The 21,747-nt window shown below is 40.3% G+C and overlaps 1 protein-coding gene and 1 non-coding gene across 4 annotated transcripts in view; both read left to right on the top strand.

Moving 5' to 3' along the window:
• CA10 (carbonic anhydrase 10) overlaps positions 1–21,747 on the top strand; it is a 168,528-nt gene that overhangs the window by 94,988 nt on the left and 51,793 nt on the right. The window contains exon 1 of one of the 3 annotated variants that reach the window (XM_046902156.1): positions 440–4,492. The exons of the other annotated variants lie outside the window; for them this stretch is intronic. Within the exon in view, the coding sequence (XP_046758112.1) occupies positions 4,247–4,492 (246 nt within the window). The 5' untranslated portion in view covers positions 440–4,246. Of the gene's footprint in view, positions 1–439; positions 4,493–21,747 lie in introns of those variants that run through there. 3 annotated transcript variants of the gene reach the window in all.
• On the top strand, positions 4,382–4,442 carry MIR12232 (microRNA mir-12232). Its single transcript, NR_161987.1, has one exon. It is a non-coding gene; the product is annotated as a microRNA mir-12232 (primary transcript).

Below are 21,747 nucleotides of genomic sequence, written 5' to 3'. Positions count from 1 at the left end.
AAATCCACCCAAAACTGTCACCTAATCTTTCTGAATTCATCTCACAGGTAATGAGTGCAGAGCCTATCCTTCAATCTCTTCTGAACCTGAAACTTCAGAAAATGAATGACTTACAATGTTTTTGTAGGAGAGACTTTCAAGATATGCACCCTGAATCTGCCCACAAATCCCTAAACTGGAGTAGACTACCTTATGAGGGTTGAAAGAGAGCTACCTATTTCTTGGCTCTGCCCGCTGCCTCTGTTTCAACCTGAATTTTGAAGCAAATTAGTTGAGAAAACAAAACTGAAAAGCAGCAAGTACTATAACTTTCCAAGATAAAGCTGCACTGTTTCCAGGTTGCACCTGCTCCACTGAGCTGTAAAATACAAGCATTAAAGCAATAATACTGTTTATTGTCCTGATGTGCACTGGTGCCTGATGTCAATGCTTTTCCACTGGGGGAAGAGGGGAGGGAAGAAGGTGCATCAGTAGGAGCGTGCTGCCTGGGAGGGGAGCCCGCCGGGGACTGGGGATTCATGGCCACCAGGCTTGATTTGGTGCAATAGTTTTATGGCAGAGAACAACTGCAGTGCTAGGAAGATTCAGGAAGTAAACTGCTGATGAAGCAGAGATTAGGAGTTTGGAGAGTTTTTTATCTGGATGAATGCACAGCTTTTTCTCTTGCAGGCTTCTACCTTAAGCTACAAATTGATCCCAAACCAAATCATCCAATCCAAACGGGCCAAAGTCTAAATGGCCTTAAATCAAGTTCCACCTAGCATTAATAAGCAAAAAGTATCACTCATCTTCTCCAACATTTTCTTTTGCTTTTAGTTTAACAAGAACCAAATTTTTACAGGACATTTTTTAACTCAGTTCTCTTACTTGCTTTCTAGTATGGCTGAGTAAAAAATGCTGGAAACGCACTGCAACCACGTTAGACTTTAATGAATAAAGTGCTGGAGTACCGCAGGTTTAGTGTGAGGCTAAAAAGGTTAGGTCTGAAAAGAGGAGAACAGATTTCCATTTTTATTTTATAATACAAGCACTAGCATTAATAATTAATCTGTGATTCTATTAAGGAATATTCTGTTGCTCAAGAAGAGGATAAAAATGGGAGCAGTGTGGAAGGGTCAGTGAGACAAACGTGCCATGGCATAGAGTTGTTTGGTTACCAGTAAAACCAGATAGTGTAAACGTATTCCTGACAATGCAGAGGTTCAGCAAGTTGTATTAGCTTTGCCAAAGAATTTCTACTGCTGTTTGTTCATTTTTAATGCCTGACTTGTATACCTTGCCAGCAGAATGAATAATTATTACCATTCTGCTTTTGTTTGTATTCCCTTATAGTCTGACATATTCTGCAACATCAAGATGAGAGTCAAACACCAGCAATAAATTAAACTAACTGCCATGAAACCTTTACTGTTTCTGTAGATCACATCAGTTGACACTAGATGGATGATACAAGATAAAGAAAAATGTCCATGTTAAAAACCATGAGTGGATTTAAAAATGTCTGAGCACTTGTGTTTGATTCAAATGCTGATCCAGGTTTAAGACAAAATGTTACTTGTCAGCTCGAAAACATCAAAACATCACCATAGCCCTAAGTACTGCTGCCACACAGTGACTTGGCTTCTGCCATGTTCACACAAACCTCTGAAGTGGGAGGCAGAGTCCAATTTAGCCCCACATGTGTATTATAACAAAATATACACACCACCAATGGGCAGAGCCGCAGAGGCAGGGCAGCAGATCCTGGGCTCGGCAGTACGCCTTTACTCAGAGTAGCAGTATAGAGCAGGTTATCTGGTCTCAGGTAACAATTTCAAGGCATGGAAATCTCTTGTCTTTTCGGATAGGTAAATTGAGTATCTCTTCAGAGAATTTTGCAAGTTGTTAATTATAAAAAGGCAGTAAAATTGAAAATGAAAGACCATGACTGTGATTTTGGGTTACATTGCTGAGCCATAAGTGCCATAGAACTTGAGTTATGGGAAGAAATTAAAGGAAAATTAAAGCTGAAAACTTTCTAACAGTGAGATCTGCTGGAGCATGACAAGAGTCACCCATGTAAAACTGTAGATGCTTTTCTTGCCTGACAGTCTCAAAACTGAGCTGGACTAAGTACTCTATAAGGAGCCTATGGAAGAAGCCTTGCAAAGCAATCTTTATTCCTGACGTACCCAAAGTACTCTGAGAGAATATAAAAGACACCATGGCTTTGAACAGAAACCCCCTGTTGCATTGTTTCCCTTCTCAATCTTGCTATCTTACTTTGCTATTACATAACATTAAAAATATTTGATTGAAGTATTTAGTTACTCTCTCACTATACCAATCAACACCTGCTGGAACAGGAGAAGCCATCATGAACCTGCCCATACATGGAGGTGCCCTTTATACACATCAGAATTAATTAATATTCCTTTACCCTACTTTATTCATTCTTCCTAGTAACATGGGTCATGTAGCAGCCATCTTGAATGCTTTAACTTAAAATACTTACATGGGCTCTACAGATTTTTTTTCAGAGCAATTTTTGTGTATTTTTGGTGTGTGCATGTTTATTATTATTTTACTATCAGTGACATTCAAGAAAGTTTATAGACACTCGTATGCGTTTCTTTCAAATCCGTTTTTCTGTAACTATCCTACACACCACTGGACATGACAGTTTCTATGTGGTTTTAATTTTTGGGCTGAACACAAACATAGAGTTCATCTGTGAACGTTGCTGTTCCCTGCTGCTCTGGTAGCTCTTTATGCTCAGTCTTTTTAATGATTATGTATAGTTCATCTTCTAAATGCCTTTTCTGCTGTTTACTGGAGTTGTAAAGTATTCACCAACTTCATGAGATGTGACCAGTTCGTAAGAAGGAAAGGAGATTTGATTATTTAAATTGCATGGAAAAATATGCATGCTGTCACAACAAAGAAACGCGTAGGATTGTATTCTCACACTCATACAAATCAGGAATAACTGTATGTAAACTAGTGGACTGATAGCACTACAAACCCAATTTAAATGTCAGTAAAATCAGGTCCACCAATTCCCTGTAAGAGAATATTGTAATTTTAAAGATCATATTGTACTCTGGAAGATGTTTACCTTTTACCTACATTGAGGCCAGTAATACCAGAATTAATTAAAACTAGAAGGAAAAAGAACAACAAGCTTTTCTTCAGAAACATTTGTAGATTTCCTTTTTTGATATTAGTGTAACTGCAGAAGCACTGAGACTGCATCCCAGATAAGTGCTGCAGGTGGTGGTCATGGCTGTACCACCGCCCATCCTTGGGGTCCCACTGGTCCCAGCACCGCAGCACTGTGCAGGCAGCACAAATACAGCAATGCACAATGACACATGGCCACGGGAGCAGAAAGGTCTCCCAGAGCTGTACACATGTGCTGGTGGGTGCTGGTGTTACTGCATAGCTGCTGGTTTTAAATCCTGGCATAGAAACATCTCAAAAATATTATGTAAGTAGGAGGAAGGACTTACACTGATTTAGTGTTGTTATGGGTTTGTTGTAAATGATCCGCGTTTTGTTTATCAATTATTGTACACTGTTGCTGATGCAAAGTGCATCTTTTAAGAAGACAAACTGTTTAAGTTTTCCTACAGTTATAGCAAGTAAAGAAAAGATAGCATTGAGGCTCATCTGATTATAGCACACTTCTATAGTTTAAAAGATTTTCCAATTTTATCTATTTATAAAATTACTTGCAGCTGAGGATTAAAGAGAAAGGTTTAAAGCAGAAAAGCTGATTTAAGACTGAAGATCTTTCTTAGCAGCATCCATTTAAAGTTAATCTTTGATCATCTCTGAAGCTGATTACCTAACATATAAAACCTATAAAAATTATCCTCTCTTTTATTATGCAATACAAATATTGTACTCCTTCAAAGTCAGATGATTGTGGAATAATATTTAGAAAATCTGTTGATAACACAGTAGTGGTGTTATAGACAAACAGGCCATGGTGGGAGGAGGCAGAAGGACAGTGACAAGCTTTGTCATTGTCACTTCCAGCAGAGCAATACAGTGGTAGAAACACAGAGGGGGCTTGTAAGGCACTGACACTTCTCCCAATATAGCCAAGGGCTTAATATTGAAATGTACTCGATAGAGAACATACAAGAGCTCCAGAAATGCTCTTACACTCTATCTATTAATTTTACTTGTTATTCTGCCTGTATAGTGAATACTCCATGCACTCCTCTGTGCCGCTTTGCCAAAGCAAAAATAAATATCTATGTTCAGATTGCCAGATTTTCTACTTGGGCTTCTTGAATACTTGCTTCTTTCGTTTCCCTCAGTAACAGCGTGCTGTCAGTTCACTCAGTGTCTGCAGTCTGTTAATACCAATGTCCACCAATGGCAGAAGCCCTCTGCAGAGCCTCCCAGGAGCAGAGCTCTGACAGCTGCTGTCCTTCGGTGTCTCTGCTGGTGGATTCTGCCTCTCAGAAACTCCCTTAATGTGAGGAGGCTTATACAGAAGGTAGGAAAAGTTTTGCCAAGCTTTCACATATACAGAATTATTGTAAATGAAGGTTTTTCATATCAGCTTTTAATTTATTCCTTTTATGCCAAGAGCATAAAGTTATTGGTACACCCACAACAATGATGAGCTTTTGTTTAAAATCGATCTGTGTTTGCTAAATGGCTTGGACCATTTAAAGAGTTTCTGTTTTAAATAACCCAAATAATACTGTTTGTTTGCTTAGAGAAATAAAATCTAATTTACAGTAATTAAAGCACATTGACCTGATTAAAATTTATCTCCATCATCCTGTATTTAATACCTAGCAGCTTTGTTGCCAAGACAGTATTGGTTTATGCTGAGAAGGGATTGCTCTGTCAAATCTGCACGTTAGCAGAAAATTAAATAGGGGAAACCTGAGAGCAAAAAAGGCAGTAGTCATTTTAGAAACTGTTCTTTAATTTCTTCTGTGTTTATCTGACCAGAGATCACAGCTCCGTGGGAGGGGAGGAAGAAGGTTCTTGGGAAAATACATGAAATACTGAAGATTTTTCCTCTGAGGTAATAACTCAGGGAAGATTTCAGCTTTGCAGTAACCTTAGAAAGTCAAAAGCATTACAAATATAGGAGTGGAATTCAATCTACCATCTAATTAAGTTGTTAAAAAATCTTCTCAGAGAAGAGACAGCAAATAGTTTGAAGACATTTTTTCCTACCTACAGTTATCTGCTGACACTATAACTCATGGTTCATATTTCAAAGGAATGGAAATTGTGCATTTTGAGTGAATTGAGAGTTCATCAGTTAAGAAACAATACAGTTTCCAAAGTCATAGATCCTCTGAAACACAGAATGCACGAGGCAATGCAGAACCTTAAGGGTACCTGCTTGTCTCAGCCTTTGGTTTGAAGTGAGTGAAAAAGAAAGTGCAGTGTACCATTATACCTTATAAACTTGAAGTATATTAAATATAAATCATTCTCATGCATCATATGCTACTTTTTAAAGAAAAAATATGCATTAAAAAGATTTGTTCAATCTTATGTCTGCCTTGTAGCATCAAAGATCAATGTGCAGTCTGATTAAGTTGTGCTCTATAGATTTCTGCAGTCAAGTTCATCAAAGAACCCATTTCTCTTCCTCTAATGATGCTTGAACCTAAAGTTCTTCTCTGAAGTACTTTAATTTTCACTTGGTCATTACAAGAAGACAGTGACTTAATGAACTGCAAATAGGAGAAGAAAGTAACATAAATCATTTTTGCATCCTTTTTTGTGGTATTAGCATATCTCTTCCTTCATCATTTTAATGCCTCCAGTGATTTCCCCACATATGATGGTGAAAATTAAATTATACTGCATTTTTTGCAATCCAGTGCACCAATAAAAATATAAAATCATTAGAATAATCAAGATAAATTAATGTCGGTGAACTGTAATATTGTTTTACACTGTGCCACAGTAACTGTTAGAATGAGTTTCCTGCTAAGATCGCAGTCAGAAAACATTAATCATGATCATTGGGAAAAAAGGTAAACTGCTCTCCTGTGGGAGGTTACATTCCTGTAACACTGCTGTGTTTTTTCCACCTTCTTCATGACACTTACTTCAATAATGTAAGCCAGTGCTTTCTCACCCTTAAAATGCCTCTGACCAAAGGAAATATTCGGATCACCAATGTGAGATAGTAATTTAGGATGCCTTTTCTTTCTGGCTTCTCACTGTGTGCACTTCTCTAGGATTTATTACAAAATCATTTTACTGGAATATTTTTCTAAAACAGAAGCATAAATCCATCAGGAGAAAGAAAATACGGGAAGATGTAAAAACAAAACAAAAGTCTGAATCACTTCAAAAGTCGGTAGAAAGCAGACTGAAGGACAAATCATTTCTGGCATAGTTTTTCTCTGTTTGGTGCACCTATGCTGATCTTGACTGTGTTTGAGTGTATGTTCAGTTTGGAGCCAGCAGGAATCGAAGCTAGAAGAGGAGTGGCCTGAGAGCAGTTGGATATGCTCAGCAAAGCAATAGAGAAGCAGCGCAAAACCACCACAAGCAGGTTCCTGCTGCTCTGGGCAGCCTCCTTCCACTCTGCCCCCCCAGTTGCTTCATCCCCATTGGGCACTTAAACCAAAGCTGAAAACACCTCTGCCCTTTTACAGGCTTTTTTAAAATATTACACTCATTTTGCACCTATATTTTCATATCTACAATTGACCTCACATTGAATCACAGAAGTAATAATGTAAAATGACTGCGTTATTACGACATTCTCGAGATCAGTGCTTGTTTCTCTTCTGAAATGCTGCTTATAGGTCTTGAGCTTCTTGCCATGCTCTGGAAAAGCTCTGAGCTCTGATGTGTGTGCATAAATAAAATGAAAGTTGTGGTCATTGGGGCCTATAAACCTTTTGAAAAACTGAAAAGGAAAAGAAAAAAAACCACTTGAATTAATTGCAATGTGATGGTTTGAAAATCATTATTTTCAGCATGAGCAGCCAGTGAAAATGGAAATCACTGGCTAAAATGGGATTATATGTAGTTTTTAAATTTTTCTTAACTTGGCATTGCTATATGAGCATATATGTCTATCTGAGCAGCCTGTGCTTCCAGTACTGAAGTTCCCCATGAAGCAGGCCATGGTAAGCAGTGCAGCAGTGGCTGTGCAAAGGGTCACCCGGTGGCTTTAGGCATCCATCATTACACACACAGAAATGCTTAACTTATTGAGCAACTTCAAAATGAACTTCAAAATGAAGGGAGAGATCTTTAACCACTGCATGATCACCTCTACAGGTAACACTCCAACAGCACAAACTGTTTAGCTTCACGTGCTTTAATGTTTTTAATGCATTTTTTATTCATTCATTTTAGAAAATGATCTTATTTCAGCAGTAGCTCCAATGGGAGCTGTTGTATAATATCTGGCAACATTAACAGCTTAGGCCTCGTAACACACCTTTTAATATTATGGTGGTATTTTTGAACAAACATAAAGCTACTGGAGATTCACTGCAGTAAATACAGGATAAAGCAGCTCTTTAATGGACTTTTCAGTTACAAAGAGCCAAATGCTGTTACTCTTGTAACCAACTGGGATTTGCTCAAATCACTCTAAGAGAAGCATATCTTTTCCCTGTCAGTTACACAGTCCCAAACAACTGGCATTATCCAGCTGTATGTTGGATTGGAATTTAATCCTAAAATCAGCAAAAAAAAATGATTATTATTGTTTTGTGAAATTCGTGCAAGAGAAGATTTTTCATCAGCTTTATAGGTTCAATACCATAAACAGAGACACTCCTCAAACTTTGTCATGCAGTTGTTGCTATTTTATACATTTATCAATGTTGCCCTTGAAAAGAATTTGAGACACCATACTCCTTTATGTCCCTCTCTACTCATTTTAAAGCGTTTCACCTCTGAAATGCAAATTGAGCTTGTCCAAGGGATTAGTCCAGATTTAAGCATCGCTAACTGATTCTGTATCAACTTCAACTATGCTGAGATAAAGTCTTTATTTTCCTGAGCAGCCCCTGGAGTGCTAGCCTGGCCAAAGCAGTGCCCCCATTTCTTAGCAGTTGTGGCACATAAAGCAGTGCTGAGGCTGTGCACCCTGCACTTTTCTGCCAGCTTACAGATATTTACTGTCAGTAATTCAAAATATAATCTAAACAAAATGCACTTGCTGGTGTGTGGTTGAAGACACAGCTTGTCCAGCTACAGCTGTAGCATTTGTAGTCATACTGAAGAGGAAAAATTCAGCTAGGGTCCTGGATCCCATTTAATATTCTTGGCAGGTTCTTATTAAAATAATGTCTTATTGAGATAGTAGCAGTGAAATGCAAGAAGGTAGAATCCCAAAATGTCTAATGTGCTGACTGTGCTATGCAATCTTTGTCATCAAAATGAAAATAAATTAACCCATGCCACTTCTGTTGTCATACTTCAGTATACAGCCTTACTTTCAAAGCCACTCGGATCCTTATAAGCAGTATTGATAGAACTGTTTAGAAAATGCCTAGCTGGGATATACAGGGAAGGTAATAAATTTCTCCACCTTCTCTTATGTCTCTCTTGCACCCTCATCAGATAAGCTGTCAACATTTCTGAGCAAACGCAAGCCTCTCCCTTATTTTCCATTCCTCCTCCCTGAGAGCAAAATCCCAACCTCTTCTTTCTGGGGAATAGAGCTTGCATTAATTGCTGCTTCAAACAGCATATACTTAGCCATGGAAATTCAGTCAGAGATGAGCCAGTAATGGAAATCTTGCCCCCAAAAAAGGCAACAGCTTTTCTCATAAGAATTCCAGCACAGAAGAAAAGAAACATAGAAAATACGCTACAGGCCACATACAGAATCGATTTCAAACAAGATGTGTTTGAGAAATTTCCCACAAGGCACCAGCAGCTTCTTAATGCAGTTCATTCACAAATTCCTTCAGGGAGCTCAGCAAATAATGCAGCTGATTCCCTCTCTCCACAGGAGCACATTAACATGCACTGGAAGACTCAGAGAGATGCCCAGAGCTTGCAGAGCAGCTGCTAAGCAGTTGACCACTCATTGCCTTTGGTCCTAGCAATTTAGGCTGAGTTAGATCAAAAGTCCCTTGTGGAGCTGGGCACTATTTTGTAATTGAAATCCAATGGCAGCTGAGTACCTTGCTCCCTAGAATGTCCAAATCTTGAGTCAATGATGGCTAAACGAACAGAAGCAATTCTCATGGCACAGCACTGCGTTTGTAGCTATACAGCCACCTATCACTCTAGTGTCCAAACTCATCTAAACCATCTAAATGCAGTAAGTGCTGCATAAATCCTAATGGATTTCAAGGACTCTCAAGCAGTACCTCATGGTTCTGGCAGCCAAAGCCAGGCTCTAAGCAGTAACATCAGATTTGAACAAGGTGTTTTTCAGTTTTCCTTATGCTTATTAAGTCATTTAGACAGGTTTAAAGAGAAATTGTGGGTATAAGAGTGAATGAGGAGGACCAGAGAAACATCAAATCCAACTACATTAAACATGGGATTCTTTCTACAGTAAATAACTATCTGTGTCATTAACTATGGAGCAGGAAATGTTTTGTTTGGCAAGATTGTTCACAGATCTTTTCAAAGAGAATTGAATATAAAGAAAAATATTCTTTCAGTAAACCTCCTAACATGAAAGCTCAAGAGATCTTTCTAAATCCTGTTTTCTGAGAGCTTTCCAACAAAACACACAACTTGTCCTAACATAATTAAAAGAGCACAGTGTGAAACAGCTTGTGTCACTTGAGAACTCACAACAAAAAAACCCATGCAAAGTTGAAACATGCAGTCATTCCAGACTCTTGTGTTGGGGGCTTGATCACCCACACATATTTCCTAAATCCCTGTTAAGGTTTTGGAGTAGATACTGTTGAAACTATTTTTATTCCCCATAATACATCATATGGGATATCACAAGGTAAACATTTTGCTCAAAATGATGTTTAAAACAAACACACAAATATCCTGAATGTACTTTTTGTTGCAGAACAATAGATCAGTGGGGTTTTTTCCATCAAAAATGGCAAGGTGAAAAAAAACTGATGTTTGTAATTGATCAGAAAGTGTTACATAGCGCCATTAGATTCTACAGATCAGAAAATCATGGAGGAAGAAAGCAAATGCATCACTATGGCAAAAAAGATTAGTGAATTAGGTACAATAATCAGTAAGAGCCGTGAGTAGCTTTGTTTATCTTCCCTAATATTCAAATAACTACCACTGGGGGTTGCTAAGAGAAGCTGGGCAGCATGCAGATGCTGTGTTCATCAACACTACGAACTGCCACTGCACTGGGACTCCTGCAGACAGCCTACAGATTGGTAGTGCACATAAACCTGAAAAGGCCCTCTTCTGAATGGGAAATCTCTGTGTTGGCAGCCTGCAGCCTGATTCTGCCCAGCACCAGTTCTGACTTGATGAAATTACCAGGGCCAAAATAGCAGGCAGACACTGGGTATTCTTATTCGTGTGACTGCCAAGAACCATTCTGTAGTGCTTCTAGACCTGAGCAACCAGCTGTGCAACATGGATTCAAATGACCTGGAAAAAAAACTTGGCTTCTCTAAAATTGATGGCAGAAGTCATTTACTTCAGTGAAGCCAGGATTCATTCCTGGCAGTTGCAAAGGCTCTGTTTGCACTGAAATGTTTTCCTGCTGTCGAGTGATGTTGAACAGAGGGGTGGAGTGGGTGCCTGTTTCTCATGGAATTACTTCTGTAGCAGTGCCAAGAGTTAGAGGATTCATCTCAAGCAAACCACTTCTCCTTTCAATTTTCAAAGGACTTTCTTCTTACTTAGTGTCAAAAGAACTATATTTTTTTAAATCAGAAAATCTGAACTTGGATATCATTTTAAGAGCCAAAATAGGACATTAATAATAAGAGCTTCACAAGCAGGAGAATTTATAAAGTTGCAGGTATAGGCTGAGGAATAGGCAGGCCCTGTGGAAAGGTTTTGAATCCAAATCTCAGAGAAGACAGTGTCAATTGAAACAAGCTCTCGGTAACACAGATAGTACTTACTGATGGAACTTGTTGATGTAGAGGCAGCATTAGAATTCAAAAGCTCATCGTGTGAAGCTTCACATACCGTCCATTACCAGCTCCGCTGCTGCAGGCTGTGCCACTGCTCAGCTCAGCTGCTGCCATGTGTTCCCATGCACTGACACAAGTGTCTCGGTTGCACAAGTGACATTCTGGTTGTTTCTAATCCTCCTCCAGCAAATCTGCAAGACAAAGATAAGCAGAGCCCAAACATGAAAATTGCAGCTACATGGAAAACATCTAAATTTTAAGAATAAGTTCCTGTTTTCTGAGTTAGTAAGAAGAGAAGGCAAAGGTGCCTGTTGTCCCCCTGCTGGCATGGATGCCAACATTGCACCTGGCTCCCTCAGCACTGAGAGCAGCTGCAGCTCCAACCAGACCATGGCAGAGATGTTCCAAAGCCACAAGAAGGAATCACTTTCCTAAGGACCCTCTGAAATAATGTGACACCAAACCCTTTCTTGCCTGCTGGAAAAGCTGCTTTTACCCAACAGAGTGGAACTGGCATGCAGATTTGGGAGGCCAAGCCCTGCTTTTGCATCACCAGTGTAAACTCCCACAGTTGGTAGTTTAGCCATAACCATCCTTGTGTCCCTTGTTCAGAGGTATGAAGTGTTTTTCTATCAGCAAACAGCAAACAGTTGTTGTGGAAGTTTAAAGCCTGACTGATATTCTGTAATTCTGCATTTTCATTGTCAGTTGGGCACTGAAAACTCCCTCTGCCACTGAAAGAGGCTGAGTAATAAATGTTTTGATTGTTGTTTTTGAATTCTCCACAACAGTATGATACAAATTGGTTCTATCAAAGCAGCACCTGACATCCAATAACATCACAGACAGGGGAATTTTGGTGCAGGTCCTATATCACAAGGAACATGTTGGTACCAGCATGTTTTAGGAACACGTTCTATATTCTGAAAAACACTTTACAATTGCTTCAGAACTATCAGTGCAGCTAGATGATTCCTTACCTGCAGAACATAAAAACCTCTAATCACTGCTACAGTTAAAGACAGAATTGGGCTCAGGACGTATCTCAGCTGAATTGCATGGATTTCCCCTCCCACAGTGCCCAAGGCAGCCTGACTTTGCATGTCCATATAAATCACATCATTGAGCAGTCCCTGACATCTTCTCAGCAGAGCCTAGTCTGGTGTCTGCTTTATGTGTAAGATACAGCCTGGATAAGCCTAGATCTGGGTAGTAACTCAAACACGAGATACTTGGGGGCATCAGAACCGATATTTCCTGATGTGAATTCCTGCAGTATTGTGGTCCTTGCGCCCCAACATTTCGTGACTGAAACAGCACTTAACTATTAGAAAGCATTTTATCTGCTTACCTCATAACTAGTTTTTAATAGAGCTCGGGTGTAAGCCTGCCTCCCTGTGCACTGAAAACTTCTGGGAACAGTGAGGGCCAAAGGGTGCAGGGCAGGGATCCAAATTACGCATTTCGTACCACCTTCGTGAACATGAGGCTTTTCTCCAGAACTGAACACTGAAATTCATAGTTCTGGAATACAGCAAGGTCTCCCCGCTCCCCCCCCCCCCAAAAAAAAAACAGAAAAAACAAATTATTTTTAAAAGATTTCTTTTAACATTATAGAAGGTCATTTGATTGTGAATAGGCTTGTTTTCTGGGTTTGGGTTTAATCCTGCAAAAATGAAAGCTATTTAAATGAAGCTGAAATTTCCTTATTTAGTTTCCTGTTTTGTAATTTAGATGCGGATTCATATCTGCATGTAACAATTCCCAAGAAGGACACTGATACGAATACTCATTACTCCTAACAAATAGGATATTTATTGCTGGATAGAGTTACACAGACCGAGCAGACAACGTATCACACCAAATCACCGGGGCTGACTTTACTTTTATTAGTGTATTAACCTCTGAGCTCTCTGTATCGCGTGTCATTCTAGCTGACAGTAAAAAGGGAGAGCTTCAGCCTTTACCTTTCCTTAGTTGTACCTACGGTGTATTTTACAAGAATGTATTTGCTACTGAATGCGGTAACAAATCTTCAAATTTATTGAGCAATTTATGGCACCAACTGCTCTATGAGGAAAATAATCCTCTCCAGAAAAATAAAGCGTAAGTTCCAAACATGTGAGCAAACTGTTTGATTGCAGCGCTTTAGTTGTCATTGCAATAGTAATTATAATTACAACAGATCACTCTAGGAGTATATGGAAGTTATTTTTAAAGCCCTTAAAATTATGAAACTGGTGGAGCATACCCTGCACTGACAGGTATGGTCACACTGCCTTAACACACTGTGTATGAATGGCATCTAGCAATAGTCGCTTCTGTTGGCCGTCATTTCCCGTACGTGTGGATATTTGCATAAGAGTTGGAGGCTGTCTGCAAAGCTGCTTGTTTGGAACTGAAATTTATTGTTCATTTAGCTCCTGAAAAATAATCTAATTTTCAAGCCCATAGAAAATTGAGTGAATTATTCACCTTGGTTCATTATTATGAGATATTTTACGGTGACACCACAGAAGTCATTATTTATAATGTATGGGATCACCTTTTACCAAATGTTTTCTCCTTTCTCTTCTTGTCAACGTCTTGGAACTATGAAGTAAATCTTGAATCATCCAGTTAAAAGTGCCAAACAATGATAAATAGTCACATTATGTACACAGGATTGCAACTGTAATGTTTTTCACAACACTGCATATTAGCTTTTACTTCCCAGAAACAAGACTTTTGATATGAATTTTTCCTTAAGTGCTTCACTTTATCATAACACTGAATATCTGCCCTGCAGTTTAGACGCAGATAGAGCAAAAACTAGAGCCAGAGAAATGGTAGCTTACTGGTTTTGAAAGGGACTAAACTAAAATTAAAACACTGAGTTAAGTGCATAGGAAAACCTATTACTGGCCAGAAGTAAGCCAGCTGGAGTGCTGTGTGAGTGAGAGAGAGGGGGACAATCTGCGTGTGTGTCTGTGGGGACGTGGGGGTGATAAGCTGTGGGAGGGAGTTTAACTGCAGCACTCAGACCTCAGCAGATTAATTTAACAGAGAGAAGGTGACTTTTAAAACACCAAACCCAAGTTTTTTAATGGAGATAGGGCTACAGCACAACAGGGTACTGTGACACTGAGTTGGAAAGCCCATTTTGTCTAGAGAGAAAATGCCCATCTGATGCATTATTAGATGTGAACAAACCACAGGAATATTGTTAGAATTTGCACACACCTTCCTGATTCATTTCATCAGCAATCCTGGTTCAGGTAAAATCAGACACAACTTTCCTATTCTCTGCAGAAAATATTTTCCATGAAATATCTGCTTGTACAGAAGCAAATAACTGCATTTCAAAGCTCATTTGAAATACCAAAATTCCAAATACAACCAACCGTTCTCTCTTCACTGTTGTTGAAATCATCTCCCTAGCTGAGGGCTAGGAAAGCAGAATGAATGGATTGTTAGAAGACTGGTGAGGGAAGCTGGCAAGACAAGCAGGGAGGGAATGATGTGGCAGCAGCAGGAAGGACGTCCTTATCATTTCATAGCATTTCCACATGCATTTGGTAAGGACTTGGAAACTATTAGAACCACAATATATATTTCACCTGTTCAAATATGGCTCACACTGTGCTAGTGGCACAGAGTAGGTGAGTGGTTCCTGATCCAAAGAAAGCCTAAAGTATGAAAGATTTCTGCCTCAAATTCTGGAAAAGATGCACTAACTCAAATTCACCCTTTTTCACATTATGCTCAATCAGCACATCTTTCTTCTAGCTTTAAAATCCTTGAGTGAAATCAATTGGGATTTTGTATTTATTTTGAGACTGGGATTCCATTCTTTGAACTTTCTGTTTACAAGTGTCCTTAGACACTGAGGAAGAGTTTAAATCAGTGTTGCTGCACTATTACTGAGAGCAGAATTGGGTGCAGGAGTGTTTTCCTGCTGTACGTGCATGAAATATTTTGGAAACAAAGCCAACAGGGCGTAAATAAGAGCAGCATTTAGTTAATATTAGACAAAAGATTTCTGTTACAGTAAACGAGGAGGCGATGTCATGCTGATTTAAGTCTCGGAGGAGCACCGTAATTGTAACATTACGTACTACATTGACAGGTTCATGTAAAATTCAGTGCTGCCTGCCTCCCCTTGGCAGCCATTCTCTGCAAGAGCGGAGGTGTCAGCCCCATCAGCAGCAGCGGTGGTCGGTGTGAGACGTGCCTCAGAGCTTCTGGAATTTCCTCCCTACCAGGCTCAGAGTGGGTGCTGAGCATCCCTGTCAAGCAGAGGCGGCTGCTTGGGGTGGAAAGGCCTTCCCAGAGGTATTAGTGCTGGCAGATGTTTTCAGTGTTCCTTGGAAAATAGTGACAGTTTAACTGAAAAGACAGCACAGTGAGCAGCAAAACGCCGTCCTGAAGGAGAGCTGTTAGGCCTGCAGAGCTCTCTGCATCAGCACATTGTTGGGAAGGTGGGGGGCTCTAAGGTCAATGCTCGTCATGGATCAGGAGAACCCCAAAGCATGGACTGGCCCATTTTTACAGCTCTAAACTATGCATCCCTACTTACTTCAAAGTCAAGAGAGCAGGCAGCAAAACAAGACATTTAAATGTTGTTTAGTTTTTCTCCCTGGGCACAGAAAAATCTTTCCTTATAAGCTATTTTTTGAAGACGGACTGAAAATACCTGCCTCTTCCAGTTACCATCCAGAAATCAATAGGCAGGAAAGCAAATGACTGCTCTTTCTCTTACATTTGTGCTATTATGGTTTCTGTGGAGTGAAATTACTTTACAGTTAATTAGATTTTTAAAAAATATAGGATGGCTTCTGTATAATTCCCTTGGGTGTTTCTGTACCTCCCCAGCTTTTTTAATACACTCCTGGAAGAAGAGGCATTGATTTGGAGGAGATTTAATAAGCCATTGGTAACCATATAATCACCTGTAGCTGCCAAGCTAGTGTTGCCCAGACTTTCTAATAGCTGTAAGCAGCAGGTCAATACTTTCAGCAAAAAACTGTATCTGTCTTAACAGCCCAGTCCTATAGACATCATCTGGAGTTTTTAAAATGTGTATCTCATTTAGAGCTTTCATTCAGCTGGGGAGTGTGCTTTTGAAGCAAATCTGCTCCCCTGTTCTTACTGAGGTTTCATTCCCATCACTTGTGCTGTCAGAGCATGCAGACCGGCTCCTTCAGGCTGGAACAGAACCCGGGTGCCCCAGAAGGAAGCGCAGTGCCCTGCTGCAGTCCTGACCTGAGCACACCGCCCTGCCTTCCAGATGGCTCCTTTTACACTGTGTTACTCACTGGTACTGACTTCATAGTTCTAAACTACTGTTCTACATAGTACTGTTAGTAAATCTGTGGAGCCTCCCAAATGATAGCAGAAATCGAAACTGCTACATCACATGTGGGAGACAGCATGGCCATGGATGTGAAGGGGATACAGGGGGTTTCAGAGATGCATCTGAAAGGCATCTCTCAGCCCTGGCTGGTGCACAGGTAATGTCTACGTACTGGAAAAGACATGAACACGGGCTGGGACCTGCTGTGCTGGCAGCTGAAAGGAGAAGCAGACAGTAAAGCGCAGTCACAAGTTAACCAGTGTGAAAGAATGTGAGCGGTACACCTCAGACCTGCTCACCCTTTCCCACTTATGAGTGACAGGCAGCCACTGGTCTCAATGATATCACAAAGTGCATTCCCAAACCTGCCCATGTCTGCCAGGCGTGTGCCCCGGCGTCCAGGACGTCCAGCTGGGTTTGGGAGGAGGCGGCACCCAGCGGGTGTCTGAGTGCCAGCCCTGCCTGCAGTGCGCCTCGCAAAGCAACGAGCTGGTGAGAAAAGGATTCACCAGTAACAGCGAGCACGTGCCTGAGGACCTGAGGGAGGAGGAAGCTGTCTGCTCACCACAGATTTCCATATAATCATTTAGCTAACAACACTTATTCACTTTTTAAATTGTTTTAATACTGACTGACATTTTCTTTAAAGTATAACTCACGCAATTTAATGATAACCTTTAATTTTCTTCTACCTTTATAACTAAATAGGAAGAAACAAAAGTAGTAAGAACTACACTACAGGCATAGGAAGTCATTTCTATCAGAAGAATGCAAAGAAGCACACATAGGCGCAACTGTGGCTGAGAATTTTAATACACGATGGCCTTAAACATTTTGTTTTCCTACAGTAACTGTCCCTTCCAATAGCTTGTGTGTGTTTCATACTTTCATTCCTATATGGAGTAATATCTCCTCTAGGCTAGAGCGATGATGTACTTTATAGCAACATAAAGAATCAGAGCTGAACCTCTGAGACTTTCTCTCCAAAACCAGACCGTGTATGATCAGCCCTCATGCACATCCCGGTTACCCATTTTGTCTGTCCACAGAAAATGAAGCTTTCCTGTATAGGTACAGGAAGGCACAAAAGTGTGTAACTCTCCTGTTCTGTTTCTCCCCACATAAGGAAACTTACTCTGTTCCCTCGGTTTTATTAGGATCACACAGATCATACATCAGCTCAGACTTTAAGGGCAGAAATTCAGAATTCCTGAGACATTTCTCACAGGGCTGTCCCGTTCTGTGAGCACAGCACTGCTGACACACACATTTGGGTCAGCCGATCTCCACCTGGTTTTGCTGCAGCCACATTCCCTGCTGTCACTGCACACCAAGCTCACACCGGCATTTCCATCCTTTCAACTAAACTGCTGGATTGAGCAGCCTGTATACACACATAACAGCATGGTTCACAGAATCTATCATTTAATGTAAACTCATCTTTCATTTCTTCAACTGCTTATGTACATATATGTATCTGGTCACAAGTGCACTCTGCAGGTTAGAGAGTCAGGCAGGGATATCAAGGTACTCCATAAAAGCTGATACGTATTTTTTCACAGCAAAATATTTTTCATTTTTCAAGAACTTTAATGCCATCTGACCACCTACATGGCCTTTTACTACAGTCTGCAGGGTGTGATGTATTTAAGCATCCCAACTCCTCAGCAGAATGCAGCCTCTCAAGACCACCCTTCCACCATCTGGTAGAACCACCATCCCCAGCTGGCAAAAGCAGTGCATGTGAGGGCTGCACTGCATAAGGATCCTCATCTGCTCTGCATGGCCTCACTGCCATTCCTAACTGACAAATCAGCGGCCCAGAGTGAACTGATGGCAGAACTGGATCCTATGATCACTCATGTATTTTAAACAATAAAACAACTTCAGCCCGAAACAAAGCAAGCACGGTGTGTGCTTCGCAGTCAGCATGTGTGCACACCCACAAGCACCACCCACGTATGTGTAACACTACTGTGCAATCACATGTACGTACTTGGAGCCTTCTGTCATGTTATTGCTCATTTTCTTGTGCACACGGGCCTAATTAACAACAATCACTCAATTTGTTCTCAAGTTGAACATAATTAACAATATGCTTAAGTAATGATTTTGTTTATGTCTAGTGACTGAAGCCAAACTTGTCAAACTATTGCTCCATTAATTTAACTCATCCTCTTGAGTTAGGGAAATTCAATTGCCCAAATGCACACAGTAAACGTTTTCAGTTTTCTTCTCTTGCTTAGATGCTTCCAGAGGATTTTCTAGGAGGGATTTGACCTACATGCATCTCTGACTAATTTGCTCACCTGTCTATTTCAGAAGATTTCCAATGTCAGTCCTCAATCAATATATGTAATTTCCTAATTGGAGCTCAGAAATTGCTTTATCTCAAACAATATCAACATATTTGCAGTTGTAGAAATGTCAGTAATTAGCTTTGAACTTCAGTTAAGACAGTGCTGCACATAATAACTACTTACAGCTTTATTCTAGTATTACTTCAGGCCATGATTTTATCAGACACTGGATATCACAAAACTCAGCTGAGTTAATGTGCATAACAAATGCACAGGAAGACTATCTGCCATGCCGTGTTTACAGAAAGTACTGCTCAAATCACTACTGAATTCTTCCCCCATGTTAGCTGGAGAGTAGTCTATGTCCTAAGTACAGAGCATGTCACCCTATTATTGCCTTACAGATGAAACAGTTACACAGTCTGGTTACTGACCTCACCTGAGAGTTTAGAAACAGAGATAAGGTCTTTAAGGTCCCCGAGAAGGCTATGACTGGTGCTACTCGCTCATAAAATCCTGGTTCTTTGACTGCTTTTAGCTGCATTTCTCTATTCAGTTGCCTGGAATAAGGTAAGGCAGGGATGCTGTTAGGATGTCTCGTAGGATTTGAAAAGATAGTCCAGTAGCGCTATCTCTGTTGATGTAGAAAGCTGTCTTGTGAATATTGCTGGCATTTAAGTCCCTAGCAGTTCAAAATATACCCACAGTAAGAGAAGGAATAGGCAAGCCTTGTGGGAATGAGAACACAAATGGTCTGCCCTAGAGAGCAGCCTGTTTTTAGCTGCTAGCTTTTGAAAGGTTTGCGGTCGTTTGTGGGGAATCTTCAGCCATTTACACTCTGATGCTCCAGGAGAACCATAATTCCCAGCAGGACCCACCAGGCAGGTGGCAGGGCTGGTGTGTCACTCTCCCTGACAGCCACCCAGGGGAGGCTCAGGGTATTCACTTGTGTCCTTTGCCCGTTATGGAGCACGTATCTGGACCTTTGCTGATTTGCACTAATCCATAAAGTGGATGACACAAGTGTCACTAATTGCTGTGTGTGTCTTTTGTTACTGGGAGGACCCGATATGATTTCACCAGTAACAGGTCTTTCTATCAAAACCAAGTCAGATCTTAAGCTTTGCTTGGCACCAGAAAAATCACAGGAAGTTGGGGCAGAGTGGTGCCTCTCTCCCCAGAAGAAATAGGCTGATTTCAGCTGTTCTCACTCCAGGTTTGAGTCCAAACCTGTTTGTTCCTTTTTGTTTCACGATGATAATTAGCTTGTTGTGAATTCTTCATTACACAAACCTTCAAAACTCCCTATTTGCTGATAATCATCAGATTTTCAATGCTGCCAGGAGAGAGTTTGTTGTTTTCTCTAAAAAAAAATTACCAATGAATTTGGAATCCTAAAGAAAATCAAAGTCTGGGGACACGATGAAGCATTTTACTTCAAATAAGAGGTTAGGTGTATGGACCACATCACCATGTGACCTCAGTAGTTTTTGCCAAATGCATTTGCTTAAACTGACATCTTGTGTGTACACACACCAGCGTAGGAAGAGTAGCCACTTGACTTACACAAGTAAATGTGCCCATAGTTTTACAGCGATATTAGTTAGGGTAACTTGAAAACTTACCTAAATGTGATTTAATATCTCATAACCCTGATTTATGTGCTCTCTGCCATAAATGATCATTGACTGAATATTCAAAGCAGAAAACCTGGTGAACTGTACATAAAGAATGGCTGCTTATCTTTAGAAAGCATCTTTCCCTGTGCATATCAAAGACTTTATCTTTTCAGAGATCACTTAAAGACTCTAATCAATAGACTCCAGATCTGATTCCCCTCTCACAACAATGTAATCAGAAGTAGCTATACCAAAGCCATTGGATTTATACTACAGCAAATGCAAGATGGGAGAAGAACCACTCAATTTCCTATTGACATGGATAAAAAGAATGCCAGGCTCCATGTAAATAACTGGCAAGAAGTTTCCTATTGCAGTTGATAGAAGTTCTTTGACAAATACATTTCAATGAAGCCTTTTTAAGCTGTGTTGTATTTCATGGGATGCCTATATGGTAATTCTTAGAAACTGGTTTACTGCATGAAATATAAGATATGTTGATGTACTAGTATGTATGTGAGAACAGGAGGTTGGGTGTGCCACATATGGAGAAAATGTACAATTTTGGGTTCCCAAATGGCACCTTTATGTAACTGTTAGAAGATTTAGAGGAGGTGAATTGCTGCTGTGATGAAAAAAAGAGAGAGAGAGAGAGAAACATAAAACTAGTGGTAAATAAATATTTGCACACTCATACACACAAATGATGCACAGTAATTACTAATTTGATGTCACAGGACAAGGAACAACAGCTGCTAGCTGTGTTTTCCATACTGAATAAGTCTGTGAGAATTTAAATGTAATATGAAAAACAGATTTGAATCCCTTCCTGTATTTTGCAGGTACTGTTAGATATTCCCTGAAGTTATCCACTCCCATGTATTTTTAGTACTAAGCAGATGTTTTTCTATTTAAAAGTGTGTGGATTCTGTGTAATGACAGGTTTTTCTCTAAACAGGATTTTGCTTCAGAAACAATACAGATTTGCTAGTTATCAATCCAGCACATCGCAGAGATTACAAATACTATATATTGGGGTCTTACAAAGATAACACAGTTTGACAGCAGTTTGAAAACTGATCTCTTGCATGTGAGAGTCAGTATGAATCCATGGCTATGTAAGTCTCAGCAAGGACAATTTTTAATAAGCAACTTCCTGGTTTTATTTCGCCATGGCCAATTAGCTGCCAGCAGGATCATATTGGCTCTGGCTCCGGGCCACCCGTGTCAGCAGCAGCTCAGAGATGTCTGTCTGAGCTCCATCACACAGCATGGACATGCCCACCATTGATCTAATTTTGTTCCACTCAAATGCTGCTGTTTCAATGGAAGCAGAGGAAGCACAGCGCTGCCGCTCATGGAGAGCCAGCCTGCAGGCTTCAGCGCACCGCTTCAGAGCCGGACGCTTGTGCAGTGAGCTGAGCGGAGGGAAGAGAAGGAAGGCCTTGTGGGAT

Source organism: Gallus gallus, chromosome 18, assembly GCF_016699485.2.
Source record: "Gallus gallus isolate bGalGal1 chromosome 18, bGalGal1.mat.broiler.GRCg7b, whole genome shotgun sequence".
NCBI lineage: Eukaryota > Metazoa > Chordata > Aves > Galliformes > Phasianidae > Gallus > Gallus gallus.
Note: the sequence above shows the minus strand (reverse complement) of the source record. Positions and strands in the feature narration are given on the sequence as shown.